The sequence below is a fragment of the Maylandia zebra genome, linkage group LG13, assembly GCF_041146795.1.
Source record: "Maylandia zebra isolate NMK-2024a linkage group LG13, Mzebra_GT3a, whole genome shotgun sequence".
NCBI classification, from domain to species: Eukaryota; Metazoa; Chordata; class Actinopteri; order Cichliformes; family Cichlidae; genus Maylandia; species Maylandia zebra.
Genome location: NC_135179.1, coordinates 16,505,818 through 16,526,547, shown reverse-complemented (window position 1 = coordinate 16,526,547; position 20,730 = coordinate 16,505,818). Strand labels below are relative to the sequence as shown.

General features: G+C 39.7%; 1 protein-coding gene across 8 annotated transcripts in view; it reads left to right on the top strand.

Moving 5' to 3' along the window:
• Positions 1-20,730, top strand: part of kcnma1a (potassium large conductance calcium-activated channel, subfamily M, alpha member 1a) — a 147,999-nt gene that overhangs the window by 93,951 nt on the left and 33,318 nt on the right. For 4 of the 8 annotated variants that reach the window (XM_004551613.6, XM_004551620.6, XM_076891635.1 and 1 more), the window contains 11 exons: positions 227-397; positions 1,952-2,043; positions 7,515-7,625; positions 7,725-7,830; positions 8,208-8,290; positions 8,377-8,446; positions 9,335-9,490; positions 9,966-10,075; positions 10,265-10,333; positions 14,298-14,384; positions 14,479-14,555. In XM_004551613.6, coding sequence (XP_004551670.1) covers positions 227-397; positions 1,952-2,043; positions 7,515-7,625; positions 7,725-7,830; positions 8,208-8,290; positions 8,377-8,446; positions 9,335-9,490; positions 9,966-10,075; positions 10,265-10,333; positions 14,298-14,384; positions 14,479-14,555 — 1,132 coding nt within the window. Of the gene's footprint in view, positions 1-226; positions 398-1,951; positions 2,044-2,136; positions 2,229-7,514; positions 7,626-7,724; positions 7,831-8,207; positions 8,291-8,376; positions 8,447-9,334; positions 9,491-9,965; positions 10,076-10,264; positions 10,334-14,297; positions 14,385-14,478; positions 14,556-19,631; positions 19,806-20,730 lie in introns of all 8 variants that reach the window. The other 4 variants (XM_076891636.1, XM_076891637.1, XM_004551621.6 and 1 more) reach the window with 2 other exon arrangements.

Sequence of the window (20,730 nt, the reverse complement as noted above, 5' to 3'; positions counted from 1 at the left end):
AGTGAAAATCCGTACTCGTGAGGTATTAAATGATTTTACCACTAGATGGTAGTCAAGGCTCACTAAATGAAGACGATGTCACAAAGTGAGATGAATGCTGGCACACTTGCAGCTGGATTTAATCAAATCTCAGGAAACTGTTTCTTTTTAGAAAAACTCTGTTTACAAATTGGTTGTGCGAATTGTATCTAATGATCCTTCTGCATCACTCCCTTGTCAATTTTAGGTGGAAAACTCAGGGGATCCTTGGGAAAACTTCCAAAATTCCCAGTCACTATCATATTGGGAATGTGTCTACTTGCTGATGGTGACTATGTCTACAGTGGGCTACGGGGATGTCTATGCAAGAACCACCTTGGGGCGCCTCTTTATGGTCTTCTTCATCCTTGGCGGTTTGGTAAAATCAGACTTTTTATTCTCCCTATATCCCATTTTCCCTATAAATTCCTGCCTGCCCCCATCAATAAACTGTTTAGAACTGTTTAAAATGTCTAAAAATAAAATAAATAAAATGTGATGTTAATATTTAGAATGATCTATACTGTATAACATGTTAGTGTAGTGTTTTTATATTGTTAGAACTATATTGCCTAGACAGTACATGCTATATCTTTGTCACAGTGTAGTTGTATCCTCCTGTTTAGCCTACTGTATCTTGTCTCCTGGAGTCACAGATCATTGTGCTCCTTTGTCTTCTTCCCCCTATGTGTCCTCCCTATATTTGTTTGATTAGATTATAAGCTTTTGTCTGATGATGTTGTTATTCTCTTAAAAGCAGTTGCGGTTTCAGGACACCCCTCCTTCCGTGTCTCTTCCCACAATTCCAACAAACACAGGGGCAGGGAGATGAAGCTTAGGCCAGCCTGAATGTTACCATAGCAACGGCAGCTTCCCACAACCTGCCCTCTTACCTTCCTCTGATCTAACGTCCCGTTGGGCTGACACTAGTACAGTAACTCACATGTAAACACGCATGAACGCAAACACCTGTAAGCACTCGAACACACGGTCGCATACAGAAGAGCGCGCACGCCCTTCGTCTTCGCTCGCAAAGACTGGAGGATTTAGCCAAACTCTGTACAAAGACAGCTATCAGTATGCACTGATGACCTACAGCTGTGTGGATGTGTACCATATTGTGACCATGGTGATAGATTGCAAGGTTTTCTTAGTGCTGCGAGTTCTGGAAGTCTTTAGGCGAATACCTCCGCCTGCTTCCTCTCAGCAGCAGTGGCTTAGCAATGACTCCAGGGTGAAGGTATGCTAAAGCCAAGGATAAAATCAAACTCACATAATGTCACACTATTCCTGGTAATGTAACAGTACATTTTTTCCAGGCACGAGTGAAGTATGCTTTTACCGAGCAAGGGCATCTCTGTGTTGCTAACTGCAGATGCAAGCCTACTCGAGTAACGCCAGCGAGTATACGCCACTGGTAAGCAGTGAGCTTAAACATAACTCTGTGCTGGGACGACAGGCTGTCAACCTTTGCAAAATGCATCCAGCTCATTTTCTAGCCCAACGAATGAGTCTTAATGTGTTTTGCAGCTGTGGACCATCAGGTGTGCCTATTCAAATCAACCTGCCAGGTCATCTGTGTTTGTTGGACAAAACATGGCACATAGGTTTTTATTCTTCCTCAGCTTTTCTCCAAAGAAAGGTTTTGGGTGTTAATTGCAGACTGACTAGCTGTCAGCTGTAACAAAATTATTGCCCACTAACCAAACCCGTTCTGAACTTTTAAACACTGGGGCTACTTCTTTTTTCCCTCCACTGATTTTTGTGAACTTTAGGGAGTCTCTCCAGGTAATGAGAGCGATGGGATTTACAGGCTAATATTTTTTTTATATCCTCAGAAATCTGGATTCACGCACCAATCGCTCCACAACCCACTCTGCGCCATACTAGTCTCTTTTTTAGTCTCTTCTTCTGTCTTCTATCTTCTCCTTAGGCCATGTTTGCCAGCTACGTCCCTGAAATCATAGAGTTAATAGGAAACCGCAAGAAATATGGTGGTTCCTATAGTGCGGTTAATGGGAGAAAGTAAGTATTCCAGATGGTTCTGCTGTTTTTCTGTGTGCGGTAGAACCCTCTCTGCATGCTTTTTTCTTTTTTTTTTCTATTCCATGCATGTAGGCCATGTTTGCTCGCTACGTGCCAGAAATTGCTGCTCTCATCCTTAATCGGAAGAAATTCGGAGGGAGTTATAACTCGACACGAGGCAGAAAGTAAGTTGAAATCCAGACAAGGTGTGGTTGTGTGACTAAGGTACACCTCCAGAAGTTGGTAGTTACTGGGGGTTAGTTAACTTGACTTTTTTAGAATGGTAAAGTTTAAACGCAGTTAAAGTAAAGGTACATTATGTCAAGTCACACTGCGTGACTGGAGACCTTGGCCAATAGGACACACATGTCCATGCCCTTTAATTCTCTCTTTCAGTCTTTCTCTTTCTGTCTTCTTCCTCTGTCTGCCTTTATCTATCCTCCATTCAAAGCTTTCCTAAAGTCATTTGTGTGCTTTTCATTTTCTTTCTGTGTCCTCCTTGAAACATCCTGTGTTGCGCTTTAATTTAATTTGGAAAATAGAGCTTTCATGACTATTACACTTTAGCCTAACAGGAAACTAACCTGTGGTGCTTCTATTTAATGTAACGTGTGCCCAGTGTGTCTCATCAATACAGGCTAGCCTACAGGGATTAATTAGAATCCAAATCAAAAAGCAACAAAACAGTCATGAAATCCCTACTATCCGCTTTTAAAGCATTTTCTCACAAGAAAATAGAAAGATTTAAACATCTGCAAGTGCATTATTATTGGTGGTCTTTTTTTTTTTAAGAATCATCAATCTCAATGAGCATTGCAGGATACAATTTCTTTTCTTGTTTTTTTGTTTTTCTCTTTACTTTTGCTTTTTTAAAATTATTATATGCATTTTTTTCCCTGCTTGAATTCGTTTTGCATGCTTTGTGGAATTACTTTTTTCCTTAACTGCATCATATCGGGCATGTTCTCTATGACCTGCAGTCTTGTGGCTTTGTCATTAATTGCTAAATGGATGATAAAGTCATCCTTCTGTTGTCTGTCATTGCTAGCGCATCGCATCATCAATGCCTGACATTACTCTGGCCCTGATCTTCAGTCAGCTCCCACACCCTGAATGCTGGATGCCTCGTTCCCATTGGAGGCTTTCAATTGCTTTTGGCTTGCTTTGCCTGCTTGGTTCGTTGATGCCCGCCTGGCTCTTATGTGTGTGTGGTGGTGGTGATGGTGGACTTTATCTCTGGAGGCTCTCATATTTATGTAAATGTGCGACTGCCCTCTCGCAGCCGAGGCTCCAGTACACTGTGAAGTATATGTGACACTGTGGTTATTATAGTGTTTGTACAAACGTGCCACAATACTTATTGTGAAGTTCTCTTCTCCTCTTCCCTCCTTGTGGCTCAAACCTTGAAATATTCAGCACACAGATTTAAATTAATCCAAAAGGAGCGTATACAGAACAGGGAAAGTGCTCTTTTCATTGTCCTCCGTCTCTTTTCTTCTAATTTTGTACGGCAGCCAGCATCTGCTACTATCTGCTGTCTACTCTTTCTCACTCTGTTTCTCTTTCCAATCTCACCCCCACCAGTTTCAGTCATTCTGTTCAGCGGAGCAGATTCTGAGGAGTCAGCAGTAGAACAAGACGTTAGGGGGAAAAAAAAGCCTTTGTGCAGTAACATTTGCCTGTCATTGAGATAAGATTGATGAAATGTTATGTTTGGCCAGTGACCTCAACCCAGGCTCACAGATGGGTGCTGAGAGAAGCCCTTGTCAAAATCGTGGATAGTTTCTCCAACACACTTTATTTTCTCCATCCACACCCCCCTTCCATGTCTCCTTCTGGTTAGAGTGCAAACATATTGTAACAATTGGAAGATATTCATCAAAGACTCAAGAGTAGCTACATTCTTTTACATTCTCATTTGGATATGTGCTTATAGGATGTAATGCAAATGAAAAAGTGGTTTGCCATGTGGATTTAGGATTTTCATTGGGCTTCAGTGCATTATCACTTCGCAGCTATCAGCCCACAATCCTCCAAATCTTGGAAATAAGATTAGGGGATTACACGTATCTGCCTGATTACAGAGCTCACAAACAATGAAGTCATGATACATAGTGAAGTTTATTAAATGTAGCCCTCATTTCATCTCTGGGCCTGGCTGCTGTCATTTGAACCAGGCCTTCAAAACTTATTTGGAAGTGAAAGGTTGGATTGGATCTGAACTGGATTTCTGTTTCATGCTAGCGTTGCTTATAGTACTCTGTGTAGTGTAGCATACACCCGTGAGCGTAATGACAGCTCTCAGCCTGTGTGCGCTGATATAATAATGACAAGTGTTGCGTTCTGTTGGCGCCCACTGCACTCGGGGCTCTGTGGTTTCCATTATGACTCTATGGTTTCCATTAGCCCCAACTTCAAGAGAGGACTTGGCATGAAAACTGGCTTCAACCCTGGCTGAACTCTGACACACAACTTTGAAAGTCCTCCATCGAGGCTACAAACTTGAAGCGTGCAGACTCGGAGACTTTCAGTGTCAGGAATTAACACGTATTTGCATATTCACAAAACATGCACCTAGTTGAGGTTCCAACACAATTTCATGTAATTACACAATGACAAAATGCACTAAGTACGTTATGTCTGTGAGCTTAATTTGATTGGCTAGTGTTGGTAACATTTCACCTAGCTGATTCTTGGCATTAAACACAGGAGATGGTGTTTATTCCTCCCTTTCTTTAAGTTCCCTGAAAGGTGATACACCAAAACAGGGAACACAGATTTTGAAACTGCAACATTTTCATAAAGATGATTCTTGCAGTAAGTTTCGTCACCCTAAGGATTAGAGCAGTACCAAGTGAGTGACCTCTGTTGCTGACGTTTGAGCTCTGTGTTTGTTCGCTGTATTAAGTGTATCCCCAGTGACATCCTGAGATGTTTCCTGGCTGCATGTTCTTGTGTGCATGCTCTGTAAAACCCATTGGATTTGATTAATGTGACTCTGTGCCACACCTTTTTTTAGTTTCTGAGTTGTTGTCTATGGTTTCTTGTTAAAAGAAAGAAACCTGTTCCCTCTAAATGCTATGTTTATTTGTTTTCCTTTGATTCTTTCTGTATATGTCTAGCTAAAACTGTACTGCACAATCAGGTTGACTAAAAAGGGAGATATTTAGTTTTTGGGTAATTATAAATGGTTGAATTATCTTTAATATCTTCCCCCCATGTCCTGTTTAACTAGCTTATGATCTTGGTATTCAGCTTGATGCCTTTTTTGGCACAGAGATAGAGAGGGAAACTAAGTAGAAGTAGGAAACCTTTAAGGATATCAAGTGAATATTTCCATCTTAAATATAAGGACCTAAATTAGTGGCGTGTTCAAGATGTGGAAGAAAAGTTTGCTTCCCTGATTAAAAACCTATTTAGAAAAATGCACATGTCACGGAGATGCATTTACACTTCCAAGTTTGTGCTTAAGATCCACAACCTCCATTGAACCCACATGAATCAAATAATTTGCCTTATAAATCTTTAAACTTCCTCTACCCTCGGACGAGCATCGGGATACTTGAATAGGAAAACATGACTGATTGTGTGTGTGTGGGTTTTTAAAAAAAATATTTTTTTAACATTTCATAAAATGAGAGACTTCTTGTGCCAGATACTGCTGGCTGCCCACAGACATCCCAGCTCATCAGCTTGTAAGACCACACGGCCCTTTGCTCAGCTCTGGCCAACCATGCAATCACGACCGCTCATTAGATTCTCTTAAAGGACAGACGCAACATCTGCGAAGAACATTATATCCTGTAACATCCACAAACTGTCATTCCCTCAATATGCCCGTCGCATTACTTTGCCAAGTCCACATCAGTTCAGGTACAGGGCAGAAGAACACTCAATGATCTGGACTATGGTTCTCATCTAACATCAATAAATATCTTTGTTCCCTTTAAACCTGCCAAACTGATTCAGGTTTCAATAATGCTTTATACAGCTTTAGACATCAACTTTAAAGGCCAGTCTGTTCACCACGACTCCCTTCTTCTGTGTAAGCACTTGATAATAGAAATCTCTCCTACAAATGTACACGATAAGAACTTGGACTTCAAACAAATATGACCACCAATTTTTTTTCTTTATTTTTGGAAAAAGTAACTCAATACACCTTGTGTTAAGTGCAAAGCTGTCCAGTACCCAGGCACTCAAAAACTAAAGTGGTTCAATTGTCTCTTGGCACATCAAGTGGTGGATAAGGCCATTGTCATTACACAGATTGCCTTACAGGTCTCCATAGGGTAATTAGGGTGTCTGCCGAGTGTCCACACTAATCTATGTCAGTATTAGGTCTGGGTTTTACTGTGCAAGGCTTGGCAATAAGACTTCACAAATGACATTTAGCAGTAAGTCCAGCAGAGTAGCTCAGCTTACCATAGTGCAAATTAATCTTATGAAGGGTTTTAAATCCACATTAGCGTGATTGAATTAAATCAGAATTATTGAATGCTCGTGCTTAAAGTCCCTTTAATACCAACAGCCATGACTATGACTTTATTAGGAAGAAAAAACGAGATAAAGTAGTAAGATAACCTAATATAACAGGATAAAATGCAATGGAAATATGTAAAATAAAGGCAATGTTTTTTTTATTAACACCAATATTTGAATTCTTAGATTTAGGATGTTAAAATATTCGAGTTACAGAAGCACCACAAGTTTATTTGCTGGAACAATGTCCATCCAAACTGCCCCGAGTGTCCATAAAGTTGGCATAAATATGAAGTTGACCTGAACTTGATCACTTTATATTGTCGTCAGAAGATAAACAGGGACACAACCTCAAACCTCAAACCGTTCCAAACCTTTCTCACTCCCTTACGGCTGTAATCAGCCCCGTACAGCTTCTGACAGATCCCTCTGCTGTAATGCACTACCGAATCTTGCCAGAGACCTGTCAAAAACTCCGAGGCCCTGTTTACAATTCTTGTCAACCACAGGCCTCCAAATCATTTTGAGAGTTTTAGTAATGCTCTGTGTAAAAGCACAAGCATATTGATGTACATGTCTTTGTCAACATCTATTCAGCTCACAAAGGGGCGGTTTGGCTGAAGGGACAAATTTTTTTTATTGAGGACAGATGACAGTCCAACCACTGTGGGCTGTGTGATTATATCTTAGATTTTTTTTTTTTCAAGTGGTCGCGAGTTGAGTGTTTGATTGTACTTGTCGTGCAGAATTTAACCACTTTCATTGCATCGAGGAAAAATATTCGCTTTTATGGCAAAAATGATAATTCGGTTAGTTGTTTGCTTCGAAAAGACATTTCTTGACATGTATATATATTTTTTTCAGTCTTTATTTGAGTTAGATGTTAGAGTGCTTTGGTTTGACTGATTATCTCTGGGAGACATGCCAGTGTCTGCAGTGATTTATGTTGCCCACTCAAGATGATTTCTTCACCCCCCTCCCTCTTTCAGGCACATTGTGGTCTGTGGTCATATTACCCTCGAAAGTGTCTCCAACTTCCTCAAAGACTTCCTACACAAGGACAGGGATGATGTCAATGTAGAAATTGTTTTTCTCCATAAGTAAGTTAATTTTGTCTTTCTCACCCTTTGTAGCTTAGCAACAAACGAACTATTGCATAGGAGCTATATTTATGTGCTAACCCATCTTCTTTTTTTTAGTATTTCCCCTAATCTTGAGCTGGAAGCCTTGTTCAAACGCCATTTTACCCAAGTAGAGTTCTACCAGGGATCGGTTCTCAACCCTCATGATCTGGCCCGAGTGAAGGTACCGGCTGGTGGCGAGACTCCTGGAGCAATGAAAATCCTTAACATTTTTGACAGCTGTTGTTGAACTTAAGAGTAGAAACATTTTTCACAGATTAGCTGCAGTTGTGTGCGTCACTGATTAGCAGGCTATAAACGTATTACTGTATAAATTCAGCTGACAAAGAGAGTAAAGAAAAAATGCAGAAGAATGATAATCTAATGATATCCATTTCAATTTTTTAGCCAAAATATATCAGGACAGAAGAAAGAAAGAAAATACTTTTTTTGTTGTTGTTGAGCAGATTTAAACCATCTGGTATATTGGATACTTTTTTATTAAATACAGACGTGCACTTTAATGTTGTCATATTTGTTTCTTTGGTACTCTACACATAGATCGAGTCAGCAGATGCCTGCTTAATCCTAGCCAACAAGTATTGTGCAGATCCTGATGCTGAAGATGCCTCCAACATCATGAGGTATTCTCTCTTCTGGACAATCAGTAACAACTGGCTTGCGGAGGTGTTATGTTTCCTTGCTCACTTTATCTGCCTGTTTTTCAAAGGGTCATTTCCATCAAGAACTATCACCCCAAGATCAGAATAATCACACAGATGCTGCAGTATCACAATAAGGTGAGACGTCTCGGTGCCCTGCATTGTGTAGTGTATGTTTGCTTCACTTCATCTTGGCCGCTCTCCAACCTTTCCTCACAGAAAGATTATGGCTGCAGTAAAATGGCAATCCTGTCAGCTTGAGAGCTATGTGGTGCTTTTAAGGATTCATGGTAACTTTGACATATAAGTGACTTTTTAAAGCATTCACTCGCTCAGCTGCTTACATGCTGTGCATGCTCCTGAAGAATGGACCTCACTTTTTTAAATGAAGAATTAATAGAGCAGCACTTAGCATGGTAAATAGTATTACAGGAGAAAATGTGAGCTTTTGAAAATGTGTCTTTTATATTTAATAATTGTGTGTCTGAATCACTGCATCTGTCATATGACATGGCAAGGAGATATGCAAATATGTATATATTTTTTTAAATTGCTGTGAATGATGCCCTTTATGTATGGAAACTGGTACACTAACTGAGACTTGTACATTGTAAGGGATTTACCCAGGATGCTAACTTTTCTAGTAGTTAGCTGACTTTAGGAAAGGAACAGCTCTACATTTCTAGGATAAGCTAGTTAGTTTTTATTTATTTTATTGTATGCTAAGCTAACTGGCTGTTTATTGTAACTGTTTAATTTAATTTGCATTCACATGTTTGCATTTCAGCTTTGAACTAATTGAGGTAGATCATGTTAATTAGTGGACTTTTGTTATCCTGAATGTTGGATTTCAATACCACCGCATAAAGCCAAGCTAGCTTACCCCAGTTTCCAGTTTTTAGGCTAACCCAGTTCCCAGTTCAAGCAAATATGAGGGTTGTATTAATGTTATCTGTTCCAAAAGAAATGTGACTCATATATACAGTTTTCTGTGTTTCTGACCTCTCTAACTTTCATGTGATGAAGGCCCATCTACTGAATATTCCAAGCTGGAACTGGAAGGAGGGTGATGATGCTATCTGCTTGGCAGAGCTGAAGGCAGGCTTCATTGCGCAGAGTTGTCTGGCCCAGGGTCTGTCGACAATGCTAGCCAACCTCTTCTCCATGAGGTCCTTTATTGAGGTAACAGAGTGGACTATTGACGAATGATTTCTCACATTGCATTTTTTGCACATGAGGTGATTTATTAAGGGATTATAGGCTAAATAAGAAGGTTCTCTGCTGACACATGGACTAGGTCTGTCAAACAGTGCATTCCCTAAAAAAAAATTGACATCTCTGTCCAGAGACGGGCTTCCATTAGTGTGTTTTCAGTCATTCTGGCACATCATATTTTATTGTGTGACATGTCATGTGGAATCTGTTCAGTGTTCTCTGCGGCTTAGAATTGAAGAGGTGCTTGCTTCTATCAAAAAACTGTTCTCATGTCATAAAGATGATAGATCAGCTTATAATGACCAGGCTGATGTTGTGCAGTGGGACATCTGCTGACCAGATTAGGCTGCTTTTGGAAGGAAAACTGTTCTTTTTTTTTTCTTACTTTTTTTTCTTAACCAACACATGTGACATTTCCCTGTTTCATTTTTTTTTTTATCAGATCGAGGAGGACACATGGCAGAAGTATTACCTTGAAGGAGTGGCTAATGAGATGTACACAGAGTATTTGTCCAGTGCCTTTGTAGGCCTCTCCTTCCCCATGGTCTGCGAGTAAGTATCACTCTTTGATCAACACGACCACTCTCAATGGTAGGTAGCTTAAAAATATATATAATGCAAAGTAAGAATGACAAAAAAGAGGAGTGTTGGGATGTAAGGCTGTGGATTTTAACGGTTTTTGAACACATCAGTCATCTGCTTATATCCTGCTCTTCTCTAATGAGTGCACTTGTTTTACAGGCTGTGTTACGTGAAACTGAAGCTGTTGCTTATTGCCATTGAATTCAAGTCTGAGCAGAGAGAGAGCAGGTTGGTATAGCGGATCTTTCCGGAGCATCTGATACAGCTGTGATAACAGTGAACTGCACTGTACTTTGCTAAAAGTAGATCTTCTAATAAGATATCTCGATTTTTCTTTTCCTCTCAAGTCCTCTTTGCAGCTTGTTATCTATGCAGTTGATATTCATTTTTCAGATCAATTTGGTGAACACTTGAGCATTATTGTGTCACCATGAGGTACTCCCTATAATAAATAATTCAGTATTTATTTTTTTCTGAGCTATTACCCTCTTTAAAAAGCAAATAAATGGGATTGATATTGGCCAAGGATTCGGGTCACAAGCTTTTAGGTAAACCTTGCAGGTATGCAGGACAAAAAAAACTTGAAATGTGGTTAAACTGTGATTGGTTTCAGAGAAGTACTAGGTACTGCACTGGATTAACTTCATGTTCACGGTCCTTTTTCAGAGACAAACTTTACACCTAAATAACAAATTTGCTTCACGTTTAAATTTCACATAATGTGTCTCCTGCACTTTTTACTGTGCTCCTGCTCTGTCTTTATGATTATCACTAACTCTACATGAGTGCTGGTTTTATCACCAATAACGACACAAAATGCATTTTTTCAGTAGTCTCAATTTGCCAAATCCCACTCACCCTTCCCCATTCACCTGTGTCAAATGTTTGTGTACTAACGAGGTTGCATGGTTGATTTAATATTAATTAAAGATGATGTAAATTCTAGTTGATACTAATTGAATACACTTTATATAACCCAGTGGGCTAAATTGTGTCCATGGTCCAATCACTTTCAAGGTAGTTGAGCTTTTTCTTTTACGTTTTTTCTTTTTGTACATTTTATAGTGACACCCTAGAATATTTTATTTATACTTTCAAACCTTTTATTAAACATATTCTCTGCCCTCTATGTACTTTTTGTAAAAGATGAATAACTTCAAACACTGTTTTTTCTTCATTTTTATGACTCTGAGTTGCAAGGCCCTCAGACAAAGACAAAGTTGCATCACACGCTGCCATATAATGAAAGCATAGCTTGTAAATGGGCAGAGAAGCATTAGCAACAGCTATATTCTCCTCTTCTTTTATATTCATGATAACTGTTTGATTTGAGATTTTTTCTTGTTGTTTGCAGAAGCCGAAAGCGGTATGCCCTCTACCTTATCTTACTTCCAAAGTTCCACCCAATCGTCACCACTTTAAAGCTTCTGACTTTGGGAGTTTCCCCAAGGATATTTTTCCAAACACTATCTCACAGGCCTCTTTTTCTAACTCCTTTTTATGGTGTCCCTTGTGCTTAATGCACTAACTTCTTTGCAGGCAGAGAGAGGATAGATAAATTGGACATGTTTGTAGAAGTGCTGTTTTATTTTCTTTTTTCTTTTTGTCTTTGCTGTTGTCGCTGTACCAAGGCCAAACACTCACCCTCTCCATATCTACCTCTTATTTGATCTTTTCATTTTTGTCCTCAAGCAAACTCCTTTGCTCCTTTAGTTTCTTTCTCTCACACTTTCAGTTCTTTTTCAGTGTCGCTCAGTCGTTACCCTACTGTTTCTTAGCTTTGACGAGCCACGTTTTCCACTCATCGGTGTTTAAAAGTCTTCACCAGAACAGTACAGTGAGGAGTTTCTGTATGCATATCTCAGACATCAGATATGGTGTTGATAGGCACTGATATCCTACAACTTTGGATATAATCTTTAAATAAAATGACTGATTACACGCCACTGCTGTAGGCGGTGATTGATATAGCAGTATGTTTTTTGTTGTTGTTTTTCATGGTTTTATTATACCAGCAGCACCTCACCAATCTTTGTTTTTTCATGATTTTTTTAAGACACTAGAAAAGGCATGGAGCTGTTGATTTTGGATAGCATTGGGTTTATCCAAACTGAAGTTTTATTTATGTGGCCCACATTTCACTCTTGCATCCCATCACCCTCTCATGTCCTCATTCCCAAATGTGTATCCATCTGTGCATGTATGCGCGTCTGCGTATGTGCAATCACCTCGGAAGGGAGAGTTTGTGTTTTGAGTGTGTGTGCGTGTGCGAGTGCGGAGTTTTGTGCGTCTCAGCCACCGTGTACAGTCATGCTCGTGCGTCTCTCGAGTAGATGTTCTTAAGTGAGGTCACTTCCTGTCAGTTTGGTGTTTGAGAAACAATCCAACTGCACAGAAGTTACTGCAACCGTCTGCATCTACGTACCTGTCCCTATACCTGTACTGCAGTGGCTATGCCTTTCTGTTTTATTATTGTCCTCCTCATACTGTTTGGTAACTGCATGCTACGACACTATCACATAAAGTGTTTGATGCTTGCCTTGTTGCTCACAATATGAGGTTTTGATGCGTCTTCTTGGCTTTTATTCACCAGTTTGCACACGACTCAAGAAAAATGTCTTGGATAGTTACACCTGTAAAATCTCAGATTTGGGCAGCAATGTTTGTGGAACTGTCTTGATTTGATTGGTTTCTTTGTTTTATTTTTGACTAAAAAAGCATGCCAGGTATAATGCCTGTTAACTTCTCTGGGGGCCATTCAATCTGAGCGTATGTTAGGTGCTATTTTACTTCTTGCAGTATGGAAAGAAAATTCTGATCTGCATGACTGGTGCAATTTGATCACATCCCAATATGTATATGGATTCAATTGCTCCCTTAATAGTTTTTTTTTAATTTCCTCCCTAATGTAACCTTTTTCCAGAGCTCAGAGGAAAGATGTTGTGCGATAATATACTTGTTCCCTTCTCCCCCGAATCTAGACCTCACATACTCTTTCAAAATGAATGACTAAAATGCCGTGAATAGTTATTACACGCGTAAGTGTGAATCAAGTTGGTAACACACAATCAGTCGAGCTTTTCTCGTTTATCAATGTTGCAAATTTACAAAAGCTTAAAATGTAAACAGAGCAGCGAATGAGACAAAAAAAAGAATCAAGATCATCTTTCATCTGGGCTTGTATTTTGAAAGAGTGACCCTTAAAGGTTTGTGGGTACAGTGTTTTGATATCTTACTTCACACTCACTTCATTGATGATTGTTGCCCACAGGTAACCATTAATGACCGGGGTGTGTGTGCGTGTGCGTGTGTGCATATTTGTGTGTGGCGTCTACTTTTTGTCTTAGTCTAATTAATGGGGAATGATACAGCCAATCACTTAAAGTACCCTTGACTATTAAACCAAATCCCACTTTATCACAAAAGAAGCGAGTAATTATTATTTATTACAGTAACACATTTCTTTTAAATCAAAATATAATGAAAATGATTAAAGCAGTTTGTACTTAACTAGACATGCATTACAAGTATTTGTAATGGAGCAACACATTTGGACCAGTCTTATTTTCCCCTAGCAGAGTCTAGAGCAGACTCAATTGTAAGAATTAGCTCAGTATAATAAGCAGAAAGAGCTGTTCATTCCCTTGCATTCCACTGTCAAGTACTAACTGAGATACACCTACTGGACATTCTCTGTACGACAGCCGTGTCTCAGTGGACATCATAACATCTGTTCTGACTAGATGACTGCATTTGAGTGCTGAGACTAAAACCACTCCATGGCCATAATTTTAATTCTTTCTGCCCTCGTCCCTCTACTTGTATCTCTCTGTCCTTCTCTTCCACCCCCGGGGCAATCCAATGCCACTTCGTAGAGAAAAGAATTAAAATTCAATGTGCGATCATTACTGTTGTACATTTTTGTCCATCCGTGTGAGTATCGCATCAGTAAATTGCCTCAAATCAGAAGGAGCAAGTGTGTTTGTGGTAACTTACAAGACACACGTAACAAAGGGAAGGATAATGTGTTTAAAATGATGCAAAAAAGGAAGCCCGGCAAAGTCCAGATTCAATTTTAGGGCTTCAACAAGTGTGTGTACCATTCCTCTTGATTAGCATGTTGTGTGCATGAATTTTGTGTATGTCCAGATGTTAATGAGCATTATTTGTCTGTATGTCTTTGATTACCCAGCATTCTCATCAACCCGGGCAACCATGTCAAGCTGCAGGAGGGAACACTGGGATTTTTTATCGCTAGTGATGCCAAAGAAGTAAAAAGGTAATTGGGCCATCCTGCCAAACGGCGGGGTCACTAACCGTGTCAGTTGACAAATGAATAGGAGCGCTAAACATGTTTACTGTGTCACTTTTAGAGCATTTTTCTACTGCAAAGCTTGTCATGATGACATCACAGACCCCAAACGGATCAAGAAGTGCGGCTGCAAGCGACGTGAGTAGCTGTGCCTTTATTTTGCCCCACTGGCACCCTTCCTTCCCTTCCTTCTCACTCCAAAGACCAACCTATGGGTCTCGTCTTTCTCTTTATTCATAGGTGTGCACATGGTTATTATGCCTTTCATTGTGTTGTTGTTCTTCTTGTACTCTGAATCTGTGTTTTAAACATTATATTGCCATTATACTCTTAGGGAAAGTGTTTGTTATTGGTCCCATTTGAGCTTCCATAACCTCCATTATAGTATGATCATAAGTCAAAGCACTTTTGTTTCTTTGTCAAAATGTAGCTGTTGCCATCTTTAAATGTCTATTCATCTTGCTTTAACCACTGAATCACCACTTTATTTGCACAAACTGAGACTGTATTGCAGTGAATGAAATGCAAAGTGCTAACATGTAAGTAGAAAGCGTAAGAGTCTAAACCAGGCTTGTTTCTGTATTGCATTTGAAACATTAGAAAGTAGAGCAGATCCACCAAGTGCCCTATGTTGCAATTATAAAGGATGGGTTCAGGTTCTGCCAGTGCTTTACCTGCTTCACCTAGTTTAATGAAATTCAGCCTGGTAGTTTCTGAGTACTGATCACATGCTGTGCCTCAGCCTCAGCTTGGTGGAGGAATTAGGAAACATATCCTCTTACTTACATATGAATGCTCTCAGTGAAATATTTTAAGGCTGTTTCATTCTTCTCAATTGTTTTATAGGTCACAAATGTTATGGATAGGGTTGCTAGCTGTTAATTTTCTAATTTAGCTATGCAAACACCCACATCAAATCAGTGAATGTTTTATGCAGATACAACATTACCATTAAGGCAGGAAATGCACGCAAATACATCCTGACCTATGTGCAGGCGACACTTGTCAGAATGTGTTAGCTGATGGATAAATAATTCAGGTTAATATTCTATGTTTCCATAAAAGGTCACAGGCTGTTACGGTGAGCAGTCCGTTACAGACATAGCCTGGTTTTAAAATAGGTACCCTCCAGTTCCTTCTTTTGTCTGTGCCATTTCAATTATTCAGACGCTTTCTGCTCTGTCAACTCAATAGAATCAACAGGTTTTTCACACTCTAGTTTTATTTACCACAACTATTTACCTCTGTTTGCTTTCCTACTATCTTCATGTCTGAGACTCAGCTGATGGCGTTATGTTTTATCTTATTACATTTGTTGCTGACAAGAGAGTTGCATTAAAAAGATGACAGTTCCATTACTGTAATGGGATTCTGTCCAACTGTATGTTCTGTTCTGTCATGTTTTGTTCTCTTCTGTTGTTTTTTCCCATGTTTTTTTATGACCAGTGACACACTTTTGATGTATTTCCTTCCCTGCTGCCATTGGAAAACACCACTTTATTTTAACTACTCACTGGTAGTGATTTATTGTGAGTAAAATGAAAATGGGTGTCTAATTACCCAGAGTGCAGTGCAAGTGGTTTTTTTTTTTGGTTTTTTTTTAATTTCTCTTCCTTTTCAGCAAATAGTATATTGTATCTATGTTGCATGTTACCGGTGTAGCTTCTGCATCCCTCTCCTCGCCTCCCATTTCTACACCGTGCTCAGAACAAACTGAATCCAAAACAGCAGATATTGAACTCGCACCAGCATCAGGCCTCTGCTCCTCAGAGGCTCAGCCAGCTGATGATCTGATTTGTTGGAGATGACAATTAAATAAAGCGCTACACGATTGGATGCGGCCGATGAGGTGTGCAGTTTTTGCTCACTCTTTGATCATCAAACCAAACACGTATTTGGCATTTAAAAGCCAATCTGCTGCGAGTCTTGTGTCATTACATGTGATTAACCTCTTTATAGTGTATTTGCTCAGAGAAAGAACAGAAGAATAAAAATCTGAGATGTCGTACATTAAAAACAGATTTAGAGGAACCAACACACGGGGGAAAGATCTACTGCTATTTAAAATGATCTGCTTTCTGTCAAAGGTAGTTTTGTGTGGCAGAGAGCAGAAAACGTCCTTCTGGGATGTTCTTCAAATCCTGTTAAGCTACGTTGCCAAAACACAATCAAAACAATCTGGTCTCCCCTTTTACCCCCCTTTGCTGTGATTTCAGCCCCTTTATAAACTCCGGGCCCTGGCCCAGCCTGGGCTGATGTTTCAGAGATCACTGGTTCTTTTCAGAACTGCACGAGCCTTGTGCCTTTCAAACACAGACTGTCGTTGGGCCATTTTGTTTAACTCGCTTTACTGGGAGACAAGTCTAGGATTAATACGCGGCATTGTCATAATTTTCAGTTCCCACTAGATGGTAGTGCCGTGCCAGAGTCTTGTGCGGTAATAGATATCCATAGTTAAATGGTGATGTCTGTAGAGGAAACTCTAATCCCCTGAGACCTGTTCAACAAAATTGCAAGGATCAGATGGGTGCCTTTTTGTTTTAGGATAATAAATCAGTTTGTACGGCTTTACAGATTTATCATCCTTAACATGTTATTTCACATTGCTTTTATATCTATATGTTACAATATAAAGCAGGGTATGGGGAGGGGTGTGCACTTGTGTACAAAGTTGGCTTTTTCAAGCAAAAAAGTATTTGTTTTGTCCACTTTTATGTGCCCCACTCTGACAGGATACTGCACTCTCTGTTAGTTATTGCTCAAAGGTTCACCTCTTGAGCCAGCAGTAATCTTTTTCCTTGCACTGTTGCTGAATAAGGAGGCTTTAGGTGGATATCAGAATGTTGCTTTCTGTGGGACATCCTTCATATTCAACGTAGCACCCTGATAGCTTCTGTTTACAGAATATTAGTGGTTTGTAGGCAGTAGTAGCCAATCAAGCCCACACAGACAGTTGATCAGGGTCGCTGTTATGTTGAATCTTCAGTTAGGAATGCCCTGAAATGGACACCTTGTCATCCTAAACCAGAATCTAGGTATTTGTGAAGTCAGAAGTAAAATACATTGTCTTTGTGTGTGTGCGTGTGTGCGTGTATGTGTCTTCTGTCTTCCATTGCTCCCCTTCCATTTGTCAGAAGTCTACATTGTGGTATACACACTCATGGGCTGCTGTTATTAGGTACACCTGTGACGCTAAATGCAGACCAATACAACAGCTCTGCCATAGAGTCTACTTTTATTTCAATTCTTCATCTTACTCCATTTGTCCACTTGATTACATGCAAAGAGGGTTAAAGACTGAACATGTTTACAGGCCAGAACGTGACAACTCACGTTTACTTAAAAAATAAAGAAGCCTCGTAAAAGCAGAGTTTACAGCAGAGCTGTTGTATTAGGTTATGTTAGATTTCACATGTGTACCTAATAAAGTTGCCAGTGAGCCCACATAATATGTTCCAAGCGCCCAAACAAAAACACCGAAGCAAAGAAACTTCAGCATGACCTGACGGCCTCACTGCACTTGTCCGCCATGTTCCCAAAACTGTTTCATTACTGTGAACAGTTATCTGTGTACTTCTCCTTGTTGCCAGGACTTAAGCTACATTTCCTGCATGCTTTCCACATGCTAGTAAGGCACATATGCATGTCACAGGATACAGCAGTCCCTGATGCATTCATCTTATGGGATATGATCTGTGTTTCCCATTCTTTCCTTGGCCAGGAGCTGAAAACATATTACTTCATTCAAGGTCTTATTTTCCAATGTGAGTCAGAGTCAAAGATGCTGAAAGGTGCCAGACAGTATTAGTCTGCTGTCTGTTTACACCTTGGCAATGAGAGAATGGGGACCAGGGACTGTTTCTGTCCAGAGTCACAGCAATCTAGAGATGCTACTCTGGGGACTTTCACTCCCGCTTCCCTCAGGGTTCAAGGGCTTCACACACCACTCACACATACACTTGGCTGTAGGCTGACTTTTGTAGCTAAAACTTTTGTCTGGCGTAATACTACTTTTACATCCTTTTTTACTTAATTAGCACACCAGATCGTCATCTTGCCTGTTTTCTACTTGGGCGATGATTGAAAAGAAACATAAGTGGACTGGAACCATTTGAAAGATTCACTGGGCTGTATGTGCTGAATTGATGCACACAACAGCGAGCTTGAAAAAAACAAAAACGTAGGTGTATGTAAATGCTCAAATGCTTTTATATTGTATGTTGGAAACGCTAGTTGGGAACCAGTTTTGCTGGTTGGTTGAAAGACAAAATTACATGTATTATAATGGCCCGTGAATGGTTACAAATTTATGGTATACGGAGAACATTAGATAAATTCTTTAAACGGAAATTCAGAATTTCCCAGGTACAAACTAGTGTTTAAAATCAGGCACACTGCAAACAATTGATAATTTGGGGATATTAAGTAGAGGATCAAATTAATGGTTATTTCTTCATTTTCTTGTGAATTATACTTCCCATTTGTATCTTCAAACATGACTTCAAATTACATCAAAACAACAACTGTGTAACTAACACTTTAGCGTGTAATAATACCGTTTAAGCACATGCACATCAGAGTGAAGTCCCTTTGGGGAGTGGAGCAGTGAAATTGCAGGTTTTGAATATAGCATGATTTAGCCAGTCTAGCCAGTAGACTAGTGTGATGCCTTGGACAGAACCGCTACAGCTGCATGATGGGATACAGGTACGTGATCCACTCCTTTAGCCAAATGGATAGAGGATGTACAAATGTATGAAACATTGTATGAGGTTTGCTGCTGAAGACATTGCTCATGCCTTTCTTCCCCGAATGCCTCCCTACCCTCTTCCCTTTCTCCCCACCTCTCTTTCCCACTGTTATAATTTTGCCTTTTTGACTTGTTACAGCCTTAGCGCACAGCTTGAACTCCTAAGAGAATCACCAGCATTATGACTGTTGTATTTTTAATTGATAATATTATAATAATAGATAATGTGTCCAATTTAGAGACACTTTTAAAATGGCAAAATGAAATGTGCCGGCTGACTTGTTAAGGTAAATGTAACTCTTGGAGTTTGTTAATATAACTTGGGGCTCAAGCCTGTGGGAGCAGGTGACTAAGGCTTGCACTTTCTGATGAAGTTACCTTCCGACTTCCCCTAGATGTATATTTCTCCTTTTGCCATTAACCTGCTGCTTTTCCTCTCCTCTCATCCCAAAACATGACTGTAGCCAAGATGTCCGTCTACAAACGAATGAAACTGGCATGTTGTTTTGATTGCGGCCGTTCAGAGCAAGACTGCTCTTGCATGTCAGGCAGTGTACATAGTAACATGGACACCCTTCAGAGGGCCTACCCACTTTCCTCTGTCTCTGTTCATGATTGCGCAACCACTTTACGTGCCTGTAAGTTACACCGCCCAACACATGCTGTTACGTGTCTGTGGTGTGTGCTCTGTGTATCGTACCGTGTACCATACCGTACGTGTGTGCGTGCGTGAGGTGTAATTTGTTTATTGTGACCCCATTGTTTGTGTACCCGTGGTCTATGTGTTTCTGTGTTGTTTTACATTTTTTTTTCTATATTGATCTTATTTTTTTTTCTGTATCTATCTCTCTCTTTCTCTATATCTGGTTAGATTTTCTTTGATTTATAGTATGTGTGGTTGATAAGTGGTGACGTGGCTCAGTGGTGGTGCTGTAAGTACTGTAGATGTTAGACATGTGGCTCCCGCATGCGGCACCAGTCATGCAGTCGTGTGATAATGTCACTGGTGGAGCGTGGTGTTTTATGTCTCTTTTTAACTGTTTCAGGTAAGATGTCTGAATACACAAAAATGAAAGATTTTATTCTGCATTTTAATGATAACATTTGTTAATTGTGCCTTTTGTACATTTACTTTGAAGACTCTTTCAAACCTCTGAGTTAATCCTTTTTTAAGTTTGTACACTTTTCAGTTGACGTAGGTTTTGCTTTTTTCTGCATTTTCTTTTAACCTTGATGAGAAACTATACTAAGATTTTGGCTTTGCTTTCATGTGGATTTTAAATGAATCATAAATGAAATACCGTTTAAGCCTCTATCATCTTGCCAGGTCTTAAAAATGATGAGCAGGGCACAGATAATAATGGAACTGAAATCAAATTTTACTTATGCAACGGTTAAGAAAACATACATGCATTTCCCCCCCACATTAATTGTATTGTTCAGACTTGTATTTCCTGCACTTCATCTGTCCTGCAGCCATTGATAGTTTGTCACATTTATACGGTAGGAACGTGGCAGTGAAATAGGAAGGAGGAAAAAATCAAATGAGAGAAAAAGAATGCT